Here is a 17,457-nt window from a genome sequence, read left to right on the forward strand (position 1 = left end):
CCAGAGAATCCCAGGAATGTCTGGAGCAGGGGCTGGCGTCCCTGTAGAGGTGGTGGGGGCAAGCCAGGGCTGCTGCGATGTTCCAGGAGGGTTGGCATCACCGTGTTCTTCCTCGGAGGCTGGGTTCCGTAGGGTGTGAAGTCAGCACACCCCAGAGCCACCTCAGCTGCTCTGATTCTGATTCTTGCCGATGTTTTTTAAAAAACGTTGAATAGCATATATTAATACATTTTCTTTCGGTCAACATTTTTAGTGAAGTAATTCCAATTTACATTTAAGCTTTTTGATTTTACATGTAAAATATATGATTAGAACTATTAAAAAATATTTCATGTACCTGGCGATTTTTCAAAAAACAAGATAGAAATATATTCCTCTTTTACATAAAAGAAGCGTGTAGGTGGGTGGTCCAGGGCTGGTGTGGCGGCTCGGTGGCCTTCAGTGTCTCAGGCTCTTCCTGACTTCCTGATCCGGTTCGACTTACTGGTTCCTGACTTCTTCCCTCCAGGGTCCTAACTGTCCAGGGTGGTGCTGGCATCAGTGACAGCTGCTCCCCATCACACTTTCATTCAGATTCAGACGATGACCCTTTCCAGGGTATGAGTAAGATAAGCTTGGAGGGTCTAACAGGACTTTGGTAGAGGCTTTGCGAGGTGGGGGAATGATAAGAGGGCAGTTGACACCCACAGCCTGGGTCACATGCTGTGGCATCACCCTCTGGGCCGCACCTCCCTCTGCCCTCTGCCCCCGAGTCACATCGCCCTCGCCACCCTGCGCTGCAACATGCTTGGCTCAGCTCACCTTTCGTGCAAGTTCTAGCCCCGTAAGGACCAAGACCACCTTGTCCTTGTTCCAATGACATGAATGACTGAATTCACAAACGAGTGAATGTGGACCTTCAGGAATGATGTTACTCAGCTTGTTTTTACCTCTCAATTTCTCTTCCTGTCCCCTTGCATTGTCGTCTGAGCCCTTCACCTAAATAACGAGTGTCCCCCCCACGTGGAGAACACATGAGTCAGAAAAATCTTCCTCCGGACCCCCGCAGAGTCCCACCATTAGATCTGGGGAAGGGTGGTGATATTTAAAACCCAGAGTAGGTAATAGATGTTTCTAAGATCTGATGACTATGGGCCAGCTCTGTTTCCCTAAAGCCCTGGGCTGGGGTCGGGGAGCACACTTCAGATGTTTACCTGTTTGTGGAATGCAGAACACCCATCCCCTTGACCTCTCTGCCTTGAACAGTTAGTAATATAATTGACAAACTTGAAAACGCCAGTCCTCCATTGTTCAGAATATAATAACAGTAATACATTGCCTGGCTCCCGTGGGCTTTGGGCAGGATTGCTCACCGAAGGCCCCAGGGTCACTGGCAAAGCCTTTCTTTTCCTAATAATCCCAACCCCACAGCTCCCCCAAGGCTGGAGTGAGTTTTGTATTCCTCTAGTTTACATAAGATGGTGAACTTGGCAAAAGCTGTCATTATACAGAAGCCAAGAGAAAGTCTATCTTGTGGAATCCAGAGTGGGTATTGGCATTTACTGCTCTTCATAGGACCTGTCTTCCTGAATTTCTGTATTTCTTGGCTTTTTCATTTTCCGGAGGAGTGCTTACCAGACTGGGCTCCGTAGGCTGTCCTGGCAGATAGTTAATAGGTATTCTGAGAAAAGAGGGTTCCTTAGTCTAGGAAGTTTGGGAAACTACCTGTGAACTCTGTCTGAGATGCACAAGATACAACAGCCTAGCTAAAACTCAAGAAGTCCTGCGATAAGAATGCCTTTTAAATTTTATGCCAGGGGCTCTCAAACTGACTTGCCAATGGAACTCCTTATCTGGGCGCTACCATGAATAATCACAGAAGCTCTGTTATTTTTGGAACCCAAGCTGGGAATCACTGTTTTCAACTGATGTGCAGCTGCTCATGCCTCCAGCTTCTGTGCCCTTTGGGATTCTCTAGCTCAGCGGTCCTCGGACTTTAGAGCATCCGGATCACAGGGAGGGCTTGTTGAAACCAAGATTGCTGGGCCCCATTCTCACAGTTTCTAATTCAGCAGGGCGGGGGTGGGCCTGGGCATTTGTTTTCTAACAACTTTCCAGCGATGCTGGAGACGCTGGTCCAGGGACCACCTTTTGAGAACCACCTCTCTAGAGTTGTGCTTTGTGCTTTCTAAAATCGGACATCCAGGAGTTCAAAGAGCCTTTAGTGAGTGCTGGTTATCTTATCTGTCACAACCTCCCAGGGTTGTTGTGAGGAAGACTGACCTGGCATATGGAAGGAGCCTGGATCAGGGCCTGGTATGCAGCAAGTGCCCAATACATGTTAAGTTCAGCTGATGTGCTGTGGTGCAGTTAGTGGACTTGGTAACTGCAGTGACTGGCACTTTCCATCAGAGTGGCACAGATGCATGCTTGAACAGATTAATCAGGGACCATCTTGACTGACCTTTTAAAGATTTGCATGATAAAAACCACCATAAACAGAGTTAAAAGGTAATTGACAAACTCGGAGAAAATATTCCCAACATATATCGTAGACAGAAGGCTAATGTCTCTAAATACCCATAAAGAATTCTTAAAAATGAAGGACAAAAGGGTCAAAAATCCAATAGAAAAATGAGAAAAAGATACTGACAATTCCCCAAAAAAGGTATGAAAATGACCCTTAAATTTATGAAAAATAGTCAAGCTCAAACTCAAGTAGAGAAATGCAAATTAAAAGAATTTTGTGATGCCATTTCTCACCTACCAGATTTGCCCCCCAAATTTTATGTGTTTGTGTGTGTGTGTGTGTGTGTGTATGTGTGTGTATCTTAACATATTCTGTCGGTAAAGCTGTGGGGAAACAAGCACTCTCATTCATTGCTGGTGGAAATGCAAATTTGCACAACCCATCTGGAGGGAAATTTGGTAACACCTAACAAACTAGATATGTACTTATATTGCAATTTGGCAATCCCACTCCTAGGATCTAATATATACTTCCTACAATATGAAAAAATATATGCAAAAGGTTATTTATTGCAGCATTGTACATAATTTCAAAATATTAGAAACAACCTAAAAATGCATACATAAGAGAGTAGTTAAATAAACTATGGTCCGTCCACACAGTGGAGTACTATGCAGCTATATAAAAGAATGGGGACGATCTCTCTGAACAGATATGAAGTAATTTCTAGGACATACTGTTAAGTGAAAAAAACAATGCCCAAATGAGTACCTGTATGCTCCCTTTATGTAAGAAAGAAGAGATAGAAGAAAATACAGAGGTGCAAAGGAAATACAGGAAGAATACCCAGAATTGAAATAGGTTAGAGGGGAAAGGCTGGAAAAGAAGGAAGAATGGGGTCAGGAATTACAGGTAAAGTCATAATACATGGAGGACATACATTGGTTTGGCCCAAAAAGGTGGGTCATCTCAAAGTGGGGGCTTTAAAGTCATAGGTGGGTTTAGGGATTCTTTAGTTGACAATTGGCTGAAAGAGTTAAGCTTTGTCCGAAAAGACTAGGAATCAGCGGGAAGGAATGCTTGAGCTAGGATAAGTGTCTTCTGTCTTTTATGTGATGCTATACCAGAATCAGGTTGGGAAATAAACCCCATCATAAAAACCTGTTTACTGAGATTTTATCATTTGTAGGCGTGACTCACCAGGCCCTCTTAGAAAGGAGTTTCTTTGGGCAAAGAAAAAGATCAGAGTTCAGTCCTCATATATTTGGTTAATCTAAGATGTCAACTTCAAGGGATGCAGGGTGCAGGATATAAAGGAATTCATTGTACTATTTTGCAACTTTTCTCTAAGTCTGAAATTAGTTAAAATCACTCTTCGTGGGAAATAAAAGCAGAACACAACACTAAAAATATTACAATCCCCAATTTGTAATATATGTACATATAGAGAAAAAGACAAATTGCACCAACGTGCTAATATTGGATATCTCTGAATGGCGGAGGTGATGATAATTTTTGCTTTTGTTTTCATCCTCATCTGTACTTTCTGAGTTTTCTACTCGTTCGATGGTTCCATTTGGTAGATCCTTGGAAACAGTGGTGAAGGAGATGACAAGATGAAGTTTATTTTTCAAGGAGCTTATATTCTAGTCCGGGGGATGGAAGATGAATAAATAAATTTAAAAAGTCTTTGTGCAGAAAATTAAGCTGATGTGATAGCAAGATGATTGGTCAGGGAGGGCCTCTCTGAGAAGGTGACGTTTAAGGTGAGATAGGAATAACAAGAAAGAGAAAGGGGTGGGGGGAGGTGGCCTGCGGGGAGGGCCAGGCTTAGCCCATTCAAGAACCTTGCAGAAGCCACTGTGGCTTTGGCTGCAGGGGGCCTTAGGGGAAGGGGCCTGAGATGAGGTAAGAGGAAGTGAGGAGCTGAGGTATCTTGCGCACCCCTGAAAGGAAATGAACTGATGAGAGTCATGGTCAAACTGAGGTTTTAACAGAATTTTCTGGCGGCAGCTGGAAGCCGCGAGACCAGCAGGAGGCTGGCAACCTCCAGGGGTCTGAGAGAGAGAGAGGGCAGCTCAGGTGCATTTGGTCACCGTGGAAGGAGGAGGGAAGGGGTTGGATTCGGACTCTGTTGTGAAAGAGCGCTAGGGAGCTGGGGATTGGACGAGGGATGTGAGGGAAAGAGAAAGAGAAGAATCAAAGATGATTTCTGCAATTGCTATGAGTAGATGAAGGACTTGTTTACCCAGATGGGGAATGCCAGCAGGAGCAGGCTTAGGGGGACAGCTGAAGTTCTGTTTGGGTTTGAGGATAAGCATGCTTATTATGTTAATGTTCAGAAAAGAATGAATAAAGGTTAAATATAACCGCAAGTTAGCCAGAGGAAAGGGAGGCTCGCAGTGAACCCCAGACGGATTAAGGGTGCGCTACACGTCTGGTTGTCTACACATCTCCGCTCTCCGTCTGCGCCGTGACAGGAAGAGTGGGTCTGAAGGATGCTGAGGGAAGTTGCCACTCAGACCTGCGGGGTGACTTGTCCAAGGTCACGCAACTGAGCTGGGATATGAAGGGGACAGCGAGCCTCCTTGGGGGGCCCTTCCCTGGGACAGGTGCTGATGGGCGCTATGCCACTTCACCTGGCTACCTCTTCCCACTCCTGGGAGGCAGGTCTGACCACACTCACTTTAGAGATGAGAACACAAGGCTCAGAGAGGTAGAGAGAGTTGCCCAAAGTCACACAGTTCTTAGTGGCAGGACTGGGATTTAAGACCAGTTGGACTTGGAGATTGGTTTCTGTGCCGGACAAGCCATGGGTTTGGCTGCTGCTCCCCCAGTACCCTGCTCCCCCTCCCCTGCCCTGGTCCCAGATCTGGAACCTCCCCTGTGGTCACCTCCTGCTGAATGTCATGGGAGAGCAATCTTCTTACTTCAGCCATTGCTGAAGTTGTGTCCCTGGGCAGGAACTGGCACCGCCAGTCCCTCTGGGGGGATGTAGTGAGTGCTGGGGGGCTCTTGTATCTTCGAGGGGGCCTGGGTAGACCTCCAGGGCTGAGTGACCCTAGTATCTGGGCTGCCACCATCACCAGCTGACTTTGGCCCCATGTGAACTACATATAAAATCCCAAGCCCTCTGCTAACTGGATGGACCCCTCTTGGCCAAAGGGACCCCAGAAACACCTTAAAACTGAATTCCCAGCCATCATGGGATGGGAGAGATAAAACACAATTACAAATGTGCATGATTTCCCTTTTTCATAAATATTCATGATTCCTCCTATATCTTGTTGAGTTTGTAAATTTGCCCAGCCCACTCAGTATAAAATCTTGGGCTGGTGGCCCCAGCCGTGCTCCCGGCTTCCGGTCTAAGGACGCCCCTAGAGATTGGGGGCCTGGTCTGGGACAGAGCTGGCTGAGGATGGTGACCCCTCTGCTCTCAAGAGCTACATGAGGGATCAGGGGCCACTCACTGCTGCTACCTGAGGGGATGGCCACCTCACCTGGGGAAGGGCCAGGGGCCAGGGCTGGGCCTGGGAGTTGGTTTCCCTTCAGGCTGCTCAGGAAAATGTCCTTGGGGAACCAAAGTGTCCAGTGTCTTCCCCCTCCCCTCCTTGTGATTCTTCTATTGCTTTTGGTTACTTGTTAACTACTTGATTCATTCTGGCCACCTTAGTCCTCAGCCCACCTCTCCCAGGGTGGCCCAGCCTATGACAGTGACAGCACTGGGGCTGGGCCTGGTGCCTAGGACCGCCCGCTCGCTGCCATCTCCGCTGGAGTCAGCCCTTCTCTGTCTCTGCGTTGGCCCTGGCAGCCTCCTGAAATATTGCACTGGGTGTTAATTGCATTATTCACACTTCCTGGGCCCTCTAGGGAGTGATGGGCTTAGTGAGAACCTGCTTTCTCTGTGTCAGTGTGACTGTCCTTGGGGACGATGTGGGTGAGGTGGGGAGGTGGGGCACTAGAGATCTGCAGGGGCAGCTTTGGCCTGGGGAGGCTGATGGGGCTTTGGGGTCCTGAGGCCCCAGGAAAGAAAGGGTCCGGCTCAAGGTCACCGGTGAGCTGATGACAGAAGCAGAGAAGCTAGACCTCTGGGTCCCAGCCACCAGCCTTCACTCACAGTGGCTCCCAGATTCCCTGCAGAGACTTGGGGTTCAGCTCAGAGGCCACAAGAGGTGGGGGTGCTACCTGGGCAGGAGGTCCCAAATCTGGAACGCAGGACTTACTGTCACCAAGTCTGTGTGTGACACACAGGGAGAAACAAACCTGTTTCCCTCAGAATTGAGCTGGACGTCTTGCTGGTTGTCCACTCCATCAACCCCCCGTCCCCGGCCCGGGCTCCATGCTGGAGAGTAACCAGCTTGGGCCTGACCCTGGGTCCCCAGTCTGGGAGGGATGACTCAGACCCCTGGGGACAGCCCAGGAAGGGCAGGGCTATGAGGAGGAGGAGGAGGAGGAGGAGGAGGAGGGGAGCCCACTGTGACATGGCCCTCAGGGAGAAGTCAGTGCCGGACTGGAGCCCCAGGAACAAAACCAAGTAATAACCAGACTGAGTGGGCGTACTCCTTGGGAGAGCCTCGCACACCCCTAAGTCACAGAGTGCGGAGTTGGGCTGGCTCCCTGCATCTGGCCACAGGTGGGGTTCCCCGGCCCCCACCCCCACCCCAGGCCACCTTTGCAAAGAGCCAGCTCAGATTCAGGGTGGCATCCAGGGAATCTGCAGCGTGCAGGCCCAGCTGGAGGCTGTTTCTGACTCCTCTTCTCTCTGCTGGGGGCTCCCGGTTAGCAACCTGCCCCCTGCCTTCCCCTGCCCCAGCTCCTGCCCTCATCCCCCCTGGGGTCACTGCCTACCCATGGCCTGACTGTGATCTGGCAGGTAGGGCCCGGCCTGTCAAGAGAACATGGCAGGGTCTGCTGTCTTGCGTGTGCCCGGTCCTCCCAGCCTCCTTCCCTCTTTCCTTTGGAAAACGCATGCCAGGAGAGACTGGCCACCTTCCCTCCCCCACCCTCCCCAGCAGGCACAGGACCCGGGCCCAGACAATCAAGGACTCCAGTCCCAGCCACAGCCATTCAGAGATCGCGTTCTCTCTGAGATTTGATATTTGCTCTCTGGGAGAGAGGATCTGTCTTTGTTTTGGATTATGAACCAACCAAGGTAGACCTGGGGCTTCCACAGCCATTGTGCTGATGGGAGAATGAAAGCCACGAGGCAGACAGCAGAGCCCAGAGGGACAATGTACCTGCCCATATTCTGAGGCTTCCTGGATGCAGCTGTGCCTGAAGTTGGGATTATCACTTGGACAATTCAGCTACATGAACCAGTGAGTATCCTTCCTTGCTTAAGAAGGTTCACGTTGGGTTTCTGCCTCTTGCAATTGAGTAACAGGGGTGGGTGATAAGGCTCAGAGCCTGCTATGGGATGGAGGGTCCTCTTCAAGTGGTGTCCCCCTATTCTACCCTACAGTCCAGATACTGCCAGCTCTGTGGTGGGCTGTCGACCAGGCAGCCACCAGCGGCAGAGCAGAGACAGGCAGCCCCAGGCCCCAGGCCCCATACTGGTGAGGAGGGCACATCGTGGATGGCTTGAGGCTGGGGCCGCAGGACCTGAGGACCTGTAGCCTGGCTTTCTTGGAGACACGATGGGCAGGTACAGCTGTGTTGTCATCCAGGGGTCAAAGATGTGCCCAGAGATACCAGGCCTGACCTAGGCAATCCATCCTGGGCTCCAGAGAGTTCACCTGGGCCTGGGGAGGTGTGATGTGGCATCGAGCAGAGCAGAGCCCAGGACAGAAGATTCACTCCTGCAGACGATGAAGCTGCCTGTCCCTCTGCTGCTCCCGCCCAGAGCCTGGTCAGCCATGCAGGCGGGCGTGGATGGGAATACCTGAGCGTGAACGTGGGCAGCATTGGACCGTGCAACACCAGCTGTGCATGTGTGTGAGTTCTGAGTGAGAGGGGCACTAGTGTGTGCACCAACGCCGTCTGAGCCACTGTGCACAAACCCACAGGCGATGGGACACGCACAGATGAGTGTGTGTCCGGGGGTGTCTGGAGGAACTTGGCGTGAGGGACCCCTGTGTGTGTGTATGTGTGGGCTTGGCCGGTGTGACAACGGATGTTCCATCCTTTGTATCAACCCTCCTTCCTCCCCCTTTGGGTTGACGCCTGCTGCTCACATGTGGCAGATGCTGTTGGTGCCCTGTCCGGAGACCTGGGACCTTGCCACACCTGTGCATGCTGACCCAGTGGCAGCCATGCTGGCCATGGTGATGCTTCATCTGCCAGCATCTGCAACTCGCCTGCCTGAAGACTATCTTTGCCCAGAGGAGCCTGCTTGGCCTGCACAGGGGGCAGGAATGAACATCCTCCAAAGGGCAGCCTCCCAGCAGACACTGCTGAGAGTGGGTGTATACATGGTCCCCCTCCCTCACCCTGCAGGTGGGCTGATGTCTACCCTGCCCCTGCCTGAGCACGGTGGCCCACAGTGGTGACCTGCTTGATGACACCCTCACTGGCTCCCTGCCCTTCCTTGTTTCCCTGCCCCATTCCCTCTGGGGCTCCTGGATCACCTCCCTCTCCAACGCGTCGCCCCCGATTCCCAATGTCCCGATGATGCGGTGATGTGGCTTCACTCCTGAGCCCAGGTACCTGGGGTGTTCTCCTCAGCCCCTACCCCTCAGGCCCCAGCACAGGAAGGAGGCCGGTGTCCTTGCGGGAACGTGCAAAGGACCTTGAATGTCTACCATGTGTGGACATACCCCGGCACAGGGCACGCTGTCGATGGAGGAGACAGGAAAAGCCAAGAGCCCGACAGTCCCACGGGCTGTGGGATTCTGAGTCTTTGCTGTTGGAGCAGGTGTCGATGGGGGCTGGTTCAGGTTGGGGTCAGCGTGGGGCTTGACACCATCACTGAGAAGGTTTCTATATTCACTCCAGGGAGGAGGGGCCCCAGGGCACGGAGGTGGCACCCGAGCCACACCTGGTGGTGGTTACAAGAACAAAGGAGGGATTATTTTGCAGACAGAGAGAGGGTCACAGGTATCAGGATGTGTCCAGAGGGAGATGTTGGGGGACAGGAGCTTGTCCTAAAAATGGGCTTTAACCTCATGGAACATCCCAAGGGAGGAAGGCAAGCCCCGGATCAACATGACAAGTTTTGTCTACAACTATGAGTGTCCATGGGCAGTGGGTTTCAAAGTGGGAGAAGTGGGGGTTCCTCATTGGAACTGACTCACTGGCTTTGAACAGTGGCACCAGGGAGCCGGCAGGTGGCAGTGTGGGCTCGGAGTGGGGGTGGGGGCCCGCTGGGACGTGGAAGGAGCAGCCAGTGCTTCCCTTCCTCACAGTGACCTTCCCCTCCACTTGCACCCTCCTTCAGGGTCACACCCCACTTTCAGATCACTTGGGGGTCTAGGGCTATGCCAGCGGACTCTGCTTGGGTTCTAGTGGGAGGGTGAGACAGAGACGGGGAACCAGGCTCTGCCAAGAGATGGACAACCAAAGCCATGGTCTTATGGAGGACACAGAAAGGAAGAAGAAAATTTGTGCAGAGCCTGGTAGTACAAACCATCAGGGTGCTGGAAGCCAACTGCTGTTCAAGTAAAACGTGTAGTCCCTCGTGTTCCTAGAGTCAGGTCCTGAAGTTGATGGCTCATCCCAGTGACATTTACACCAGCCAAGTCTCAGAAATGATGCCATGTTTCAGTGAGATTTAAAAAAAAAAACACCTCCTGTAAGTCACTGACTACCCAAATATCCATATCAACAGGAAAATGACAAAATGACAAGGCTTCAGCAAAATGCCTAATCTTGAGCAGTAAAGGGCAGGGCTTGCTAGCTGGAGGCATGTTTTCAGTTTGTTGCATTTTGCTGTTTCCTTTCCTTACAAGTTGCGGAAGGTGGGAACCCCCATGCACTTTTTGCAAGTGTTACTTCTTGCTACATTTTTATTGATATGACATAATTTATTTTGAACACAGAAAAGATACATTGTTGCTTATTCAGTGCCTCGTCCAGGAACAAGAAAAGCTGTTCAGCTCCATCCCTCAAACACTGATGAGTAGGTAGGGGAATTTTATCTTTTTATTTTCCCCCACAGCACGCTCTAGAAATTGCAGAAGCAGGATGCAGCTTTTAAAAGAGTCTCATCCCTGGAGTGCATTTAAAAGGCTATACAGTACAATGGACAGATATTTTTTGCCTAGAAAACAGTACACCGCAAAGGCGTAACTGTATAGAACTGCTTGTAAACACGGTCCCTCCCCCAGGTGTCTGGGGCTCCAGGACACGGCACACAGGATGCTACAGAACCTCTGGGTGGCTTCCTTCCAGCTCCGTACCAGAAGAAATGCTATTTCTACAGAAAATAAAATTCATCCTTGCCACCCCTCTGTTTAAGAAAGGGATTACTGAATCGTCTTAGCCCTTCGTTGGAGGAATTGAAACGCGGGGAAGAGGATGGATGATGGGTGCTGTTGTTTAAGGGCAGGGTGATGGCTGCTGGCGACGCTAGCAGGGACACTCCTCACTGAATCGTGGCTGCCAACCTTGGCAGGCTGGGTCTTCAGGAATCACCTCCGTTACCTGCGTGGTCTTTGTTGGAAATCGTTGGGGTTCCTGGGCCAAGATCTGAGCCTTTCCACAACCAGGCTGACCCCACCAAGCCCCTTCTGTGGTGGGACCCTGGCAGTGAGACCAAGACACGACCACGGGTCCCCTCGTGGTGGCGTGGTGGTATCTACGGGGCTCACATCCCCTTTGTTTTGTCTCTGCGGACACCCTGGAGGGGCAAGGCCAGAACACGTCGACTCACCATTCCCAGCTAAGAGCTGCCACCCAGGAGGACAGCACCGGCTCTGGGGTTTGGCTCCATCCATTCGAGCTCAGGCCACAGTGGTCGGCTGGGCAGAGGCTGAGGGAGGGGCCACTTCTCTGCCTTGGCACGGTGTCCAGGCAGCATTGCGGGGAGGCCACCCGGGGAAGGGCAATGGCCTCATCTTCCTTGAGGACCCTCCGTCCTGGGCAGTGGTTGGACTGACAAGGGAGCAGCTATAACCCAAGACCCCAGCCACCCACCTGCAAGGGCCCTGTTCCTCCCCTGCAGCTTCTGAGATAACCCCGCTAGCACCACCAGACTGAGGGTGCTGGGTTAGGGAGGGGGCCTGGTGGGCCGTGAGGGCCTCCAGGTTATACCTGAGCCCCCAGACCTGTGTCCCCAACCCTGTAAGTGGCAGGGTGGTGATGTTGTGGCTCTTCTGCCCTTGAATTGAGAGATAGGCACAGCACACAGGGGCCTCTCACTGGGGCCTGTCCCACTTCCCAGGAGGACAAGCCGGCCCTGGGGTCGGGGTTGGGGCAGGCAGCTGACCTGGGATGGTCGAGTAGTTTCTGGAGGCAGAATCAGAATTTGGGCACGGACTGCCGGGTGAGGGCAGGGGCAAACAGGCCCAGGGAGAGGGCAGAGAGAGCCCCGTTCTTGCTTCGCCCGTCTTCCCCCAGCGCTGTCTACAGAGGCACAACCAACAGGCTGGGAGGAGGAGGTGGGAAGTCGCAGGTGGGTTTTGTGTGAGTGTGGTGGGCCTGTGTGTGCACATGTCTACACACAGGTGAGACATGTCTAGCTCTGTGTGTGCACATGGGGTATGTCAGTGTATATGTCTCTGTGTATACAAGTCTCATGTGTGTGTGTGTGTGTGTGTGTCTGTGTTTGTGCCTGTAGGATGTGGCTCAGCCTGGAGGGACCTGCAGGCCCTGGCCAGCTGGGTCACTCACATGATCCTCTCTGGGCCAGAGGCGGGGGCCCGGGTTAGGGTGGGCGAGTCCTGTGAGCCCCTTGCCCCTGGTCCTGGTCCCGGCAGTGGCAGCAGGCCCGATGGGGGGCCGGCCCCACACACGGCCTCGTATGGGGGAAGGGTGTCCATGGAGATGGTGCGGACACCACTGTGGCCCGGGGTCCTCTGCTCCTGCTGGTGTTGGCGAGGGCCGTGGCCGCTGCCCGAGTCCAGGGTGCCACCCAGCGTGGAGCAGGAGTCCGTCAGCGAGTAGGGCGGGGGTGCGTCCGTGGGGACGTATAGCTGCGTGGCCCCTGGCCCTGTGCACTCCTCGTAGCTGCGAGATAAGAGGCTTTCTCAGTGCCCTGTGGAGCCTGGGCCTTAAGGCTGGGCGTGGGGGTCTCTCCCTAAGGTTCAGGGGCCTCTCTTCAGGGACAATCTGCTTTGGATGTGGATCATGTCCCCTGCTGGGTCCTGTGTGTGGGTTGGGCTGGGCAGGAGTGATCTCAGGCTGCCAGACACCCCTTGGCCTCAAGTCACTCCAAAGCTGCCCTTCCAGGTTTAGGAAAGAGTCCATGGGTCCCTCTGAACCATGATGCAGAGCAAAGATGCCCCCACTGCCCAGAGAGGGCCGATGGCACTGCCCTTCCCAGGGCCTCGGGGGCCCGGCCGGCCCCTCCGCGCACAGGTGGGAGCCACTGAGCGCCCTCGACAAAGGCAGGTTTCCCATGTCAGCCTGTCCTCCAGGGTCGCATCCTCTCATCCTCTCAGCACCGGTACCTTGCCACCCATGACCTTGGGGCAGTAATAACGATGGTGGTGGGCAAAGTCAGCATGTGTCAAGTGCCACGTGCTGGGTGCTCTGCCGAGCGTTTCACCTGCACGATTTCATGTCATTTTCATCACTGTCCTATGGGGCAGGTGTTAGTACTATGGCCGTTTCTCCATAACAATGGGGAGCAGGTACAGAGAGACTAAATAACTTGCTTAAGATCACACAAGGAAGAATTTCCAGAGCGAGTCAACCTGGGGCCATGAGATGCAAACATGTGCGTTCACACGCTCTTTGGCACCCTGGTCCCTGGTGTTACTTATAGAAGCAAAACGAATTTTTTCCCTAGCGGGGAGTTGATCCCATGGACACTGAAATAACCTCACACCACCCTGGCCAACCTCCTAGGGAGACGCCTGGAGGAACAGACCCCCAGGGGGCTCAGGACAGCCGCCATGGAACCCCCGAAGCTGCAGGGGCATTCCTGGCAGGCCTGCTCACGGCCTGAAGGAGCTGAGCTTGTCTCTTCCTTTCCTAGCACTCCCTGGTGACATCTGCTGAGTCACGGACCGCGTCAGGGGACCTGCTTGGTCAGGAGGGGTGAGGAGATGGCCACGGCCACCACGCAGATGGCTCCTGCATTCATTTACCCCATGTGGAGAGGCACCCCCATTTTCCATGGTAGGGGTGTCCTCATGTCCAGGGCCCCACCTCTCATGCCACTTTGCCCACGTGGCCTCCTTACCCTGGAGGAGAATCTGGGTACAGCTCCCGGAGCACCGTGGCATCCATGTCCCCGTCAGAGCTGATGTCCAAGGGTGGGGGCCAGTCCTCCGTGGTGCTGCAGGCATAGCGCATCCTGCGGCTTGAGTGGCTGTATGTGTGTCCGTCAGACACTGCAGGGAACAGACCATCAGCCTGGGCCTCAGGCCAGTACCCAGGCGTGGCCCTTACGAGTCTACCTGAGACCACTGAGGCTCCTATCTCCCCTTACCAGGCACAGCTGCCTCTATCCCGCAGAGGCAGCCCAGAACGTGCACACCATTGCAAGGTTGGGCATGAGGTCGCAGAGAGGAAACAGAGCTGGCTCTGTCTGGGTGGGACTCCCAGGGCAGTGGCACCCTGTCCTGGGAACAGCCTGGTACTGGGTAGTGTGTTGTGAGCTTTGACAGAGGTAGCTCTGGGGCTGTAGGAGCAGGGACAGACATGACCAGCCTGGAGGTCAGGGAGGGCTTCCTGGAGGAAGTGCTGCTAGAGCTGAGTCTTAGAATTAGCCAGGGGAAGAGGGAAGGCCAGGAGGAGGCAACTGATCAACTTGAGCCAAGGAGGGAGATGAGAAGAGTGTGGTGCGAACAGGGAGCTCTGAACTGGGGAGTCAGGCTGGGGCATGAAAAATGGGCAGGGGAGTGGAAGGAATGAGGGCTGCAGAGAGCTCTGGGATCAGCCCCCTACCCCAACCACACACTATTCCCTTTAGTTCACATACTGCATTTTCCTCTGGGGCTTTTAACCACGCATTAGCTGATCAAAGGCTCTGAAAAGTCCTGCATCTAAGAAACACATTTAACTGTGCTTGTCCAGCATTTGACCACAGAATCTTACTTTCTTAGACCTAGTAACACAGCTTAGGAAATGCCACTGGGGCACAATCCACTCATTCTACAGCTGAGGTTCACGGAGGCCCAGTGACTTGCTTGAGGACACACAGTGAGTAGCAGGGCCAGAGGGCAGGGGATGTCTTGGCTCCTCACTGTCTAAGCTCTCCACCTTCCAGTTTCTGATAGGTCTAGTCGCAGCTGGGAACAGTGGGACCTTCAAAGATGGCTGGGGCATGAGGTCTCCCAAGCCCCAGGGCTCCCAAGTGGCTCCTCCCCTCTGGGGGTGGGGCTTGGCATCAGGGGCGGGGCTCTGACCTCTCCTTGCTCTGGGTGGCCCTTCCCATTCTACAGACTGGGAAACTGAGGCTCGGGGTTACAAGCCTGGCAAAACATGGAGCTGGAATCCATGCAGTTTGTATAACCCTAAAGGCTGCTTTCCCACTTCTCTAATCTCTTTTTCCCACTCTTGATACAAAGTGGATGGAAAACTCTAAGATATGAAACTGTAGGTATAATGTGGACACTGAGAAAGCTCTCAGATGAAAATATTACAAACATGTTAACGGTGGCTCTATCCAGATGACAGGGTCATGACCTTTATTTTCTTCTTCATATCGTCTGGATTTTTCAGGTTTTCTACAGTGAGCACATATTACTTTTCCACTAGGAAAAATGAACCCAATAACATATGCTGTAAAAAAGGGAGCTGAAATGATATTTGTTTCCCTACAGGGCTTCAGCTGAAAGATAGAATTTTTGGAAGGACTTTGGGAAGGAACTAAAGAAAGATGTAGGCACAAAACAACATGGTGAGGCCAGAAGTTGAACCAGGGCCGCTGGGCTCTGGGACGGAGTCCTGTCCCGGCCAGCATTGCCAGGGAAGGGTCTTTGGGCTCAGGGAAGCGTTCCACCTGCAGGGCAAGAGGTTGTGGCGGGCACACGGGATTCCTGGGGAAACCGAGGGATGTTTCCTGGACTGGAGTGGGGTGGCCGTGGTGTTGTCCCTGAGGGCTGATAGGGCTGCACCAAACTGCGTTTACTGTCTCCTCTTGGGCTGCCTTTTCTTGGGCCTCCCAGAGGCCGAGCATCTCAGGGAAACTGAGGCTGCCCTGAGGTGTTGCTCGGCCCCCAAGTCTGAGATGAATGACCAAGTTCAGCCCCAGACGTCCAGCTAGGCAGGGATCCTGAGGGACAGCTACAAGGAAAGCAGCCCCCTCTCCCCCATTTGAACTCCCCAAATTCCTTCTTTTCCCTTCTCTCCTGATTTCCATGTCAGTACAGACCCACAAGGCCGAGGACTCTGGAAGCCCTGCTTTCTACCTCATGGAAGGTGAAATCCCTCTAGCCTTCTCCTTACCAAAGTTAAGAAATATCTTGGTTCATTGTTTAGGCCCAATCCAAGGTAGTCCTTCGAGAGGCTCTGGGTGAGGGCAGAAGAGGAACTTGCAGCCAGAGCACCTACTGTGCTCTGCCCCCATGACCTCCCCTCTCCCAGATGGGGAAACTGAGAGGTGAAGTCACGTGGCCTGTCTGCCTGCAGAGTCCTCGGCTTCCGGGGAGACATGGGCACTGGCCTGGCTGAGTTTCCACATCTGTGTTATTACTGCTGACCTTTCTCTTCAGTCCTCATCGTTGGCCAGGCCACTAACCTGCTGTGTCTTTCTTCCACAGTGGCCACTTGCCCCCTGACTTGTCCCCGTAATGTCCCTCTGTGTCTTGTCCAGCCTCCTGCTCTCCTGGTTCTCCTACCTGCCTTCCCAGAGGGACAGCACGAGGTCGGAGCAGCGTCCACCCTGGCCGTGGGTGTGTCTGCTGCACACTGCCCTGAGCCCCTGGGGTGGCTCCACAGGTGTCTCCCTCACACCTGCGACCTCGGGGCTATGCAGGGGGCAGCCTGTGGACTGCCTCAGGCTCCGGGACTCACGTCTGGCACCCACCACTTGCTGGCTGGGCGGCCCCAGGCCTGTCACTTAACCACTCCAACCTCAGCTTCTGAGCTGTAAGCAGAAATGGCGATAAGAAGTAGCCACTCCCTAGGACCACAAGAAGGACTTCGCACGAAGAGATGATGCACAGAAAGTGCCCCTCACACATTGGCCATCACTACCGGGCCTCTGTTCCCTGCTTCACGTACCCCTTGATTCCTTCCTTAACCAGTTCCCTCTGTGAAAAGGGGAGAGGAAATGCCCCAAGCCGGCTGGTTAATCAGGATGTGTTGGGGGAGGGGAGGAGGGCTGATGGGCTCCAGTTGGATCTATTTTTAACATGTTTCCTTTCTTTCTTTTTCCCAAACTCTTCCTGCCCTGGAGCGGGACAGCCCCTCAGGTCCTGCCGTGGCTCTGGATCCCAGGAGTCACTTCATCCGCAGTGTGAAGGGGCCTCCCTGCCTGGCGGGTGGCTGCAGATGAGCAGGGATGGGGGTGGGCTGGGTGGTTGAGGGGGGTGGGAGGACCTGGCTTTTTCCTGCCATTGAAAATTGTCTGAAAATTGAATGCAAGTGAGTTCCTTCCTGCTGCTTTTAGACCACTGGCCCTTCCAGGAATGAGACAGAATCAGGTGGCTGCATTCTGTAAAAAGTTCAGGCGTTTTGGCCAGAGGGACACTTCTGGGACTGGCGACCCAAGAATTAGCCAGCAACTCTGTGTAAGGGTGGTTCTAATAATCAGGAGACCCTGGAATCAGTTCTGCTTGCACTCTGCAGGCTCTCTGGGGACAGCTTTGCTTCACTCGTCATTCATTCCATTCATTCGTCTGTCCACGTATTCATATACCCACCCTCCCAGCCATCCCCCTACCCTCCTCTCTCCATCTTTGCATCCCTCCACCCACCCATACCTCTATCCACCCACTCAATCCACCCATCTATCCATC

At 53.3% G+C, this 17,457-nt stretch overlaps 1 protein-coding gene across 1 annotated transcript in view; it reads right to left on the reverse strand.

Annotated features, from left to right (window-relative positions):
* Nucleotides 1-12,213: 12,213 nt before the first annotated feature.
* Nucleotides 12,214-17,457, reverse strand: part of BEAN1 (brain expressed, associated with NEDD4, 1) — a 29,549-nt gene continuing 24,305 nt past the window's right edge. The window contains exons 4-5 of the mRNA XM_012660488.1: nt 13,734-13,884; nt 12,214-12,553 (exon numbers count right to left, since the gene is read on the reverse strand). Of these exons, the coding sequence (XP_012515942.1) occupies nt 12,214-12,553; nt 13,734-13,884 (491 nt within the window). The remainder of the gene's footprint in view (nt 12,554-13,733; nt 13,885-17,457) is intronic.

This window comes from Propithecus coquereli, unplaced genomic scaffold, assembly GCF_000956105.1.
Source record: "Propithecus coquereli isolate 6110/MARCELLA unplaced genomic scaffold, Pcoq_1.0 Scaffold67, whole genome shotgun sequence".
NCBI classification, from domain to species: domain Eukaryota; kingdom Metazoa; phylum Chordata; class Mammalia; order Primates; family Indriidae; genus Propithecus; species Propithecus coquereli.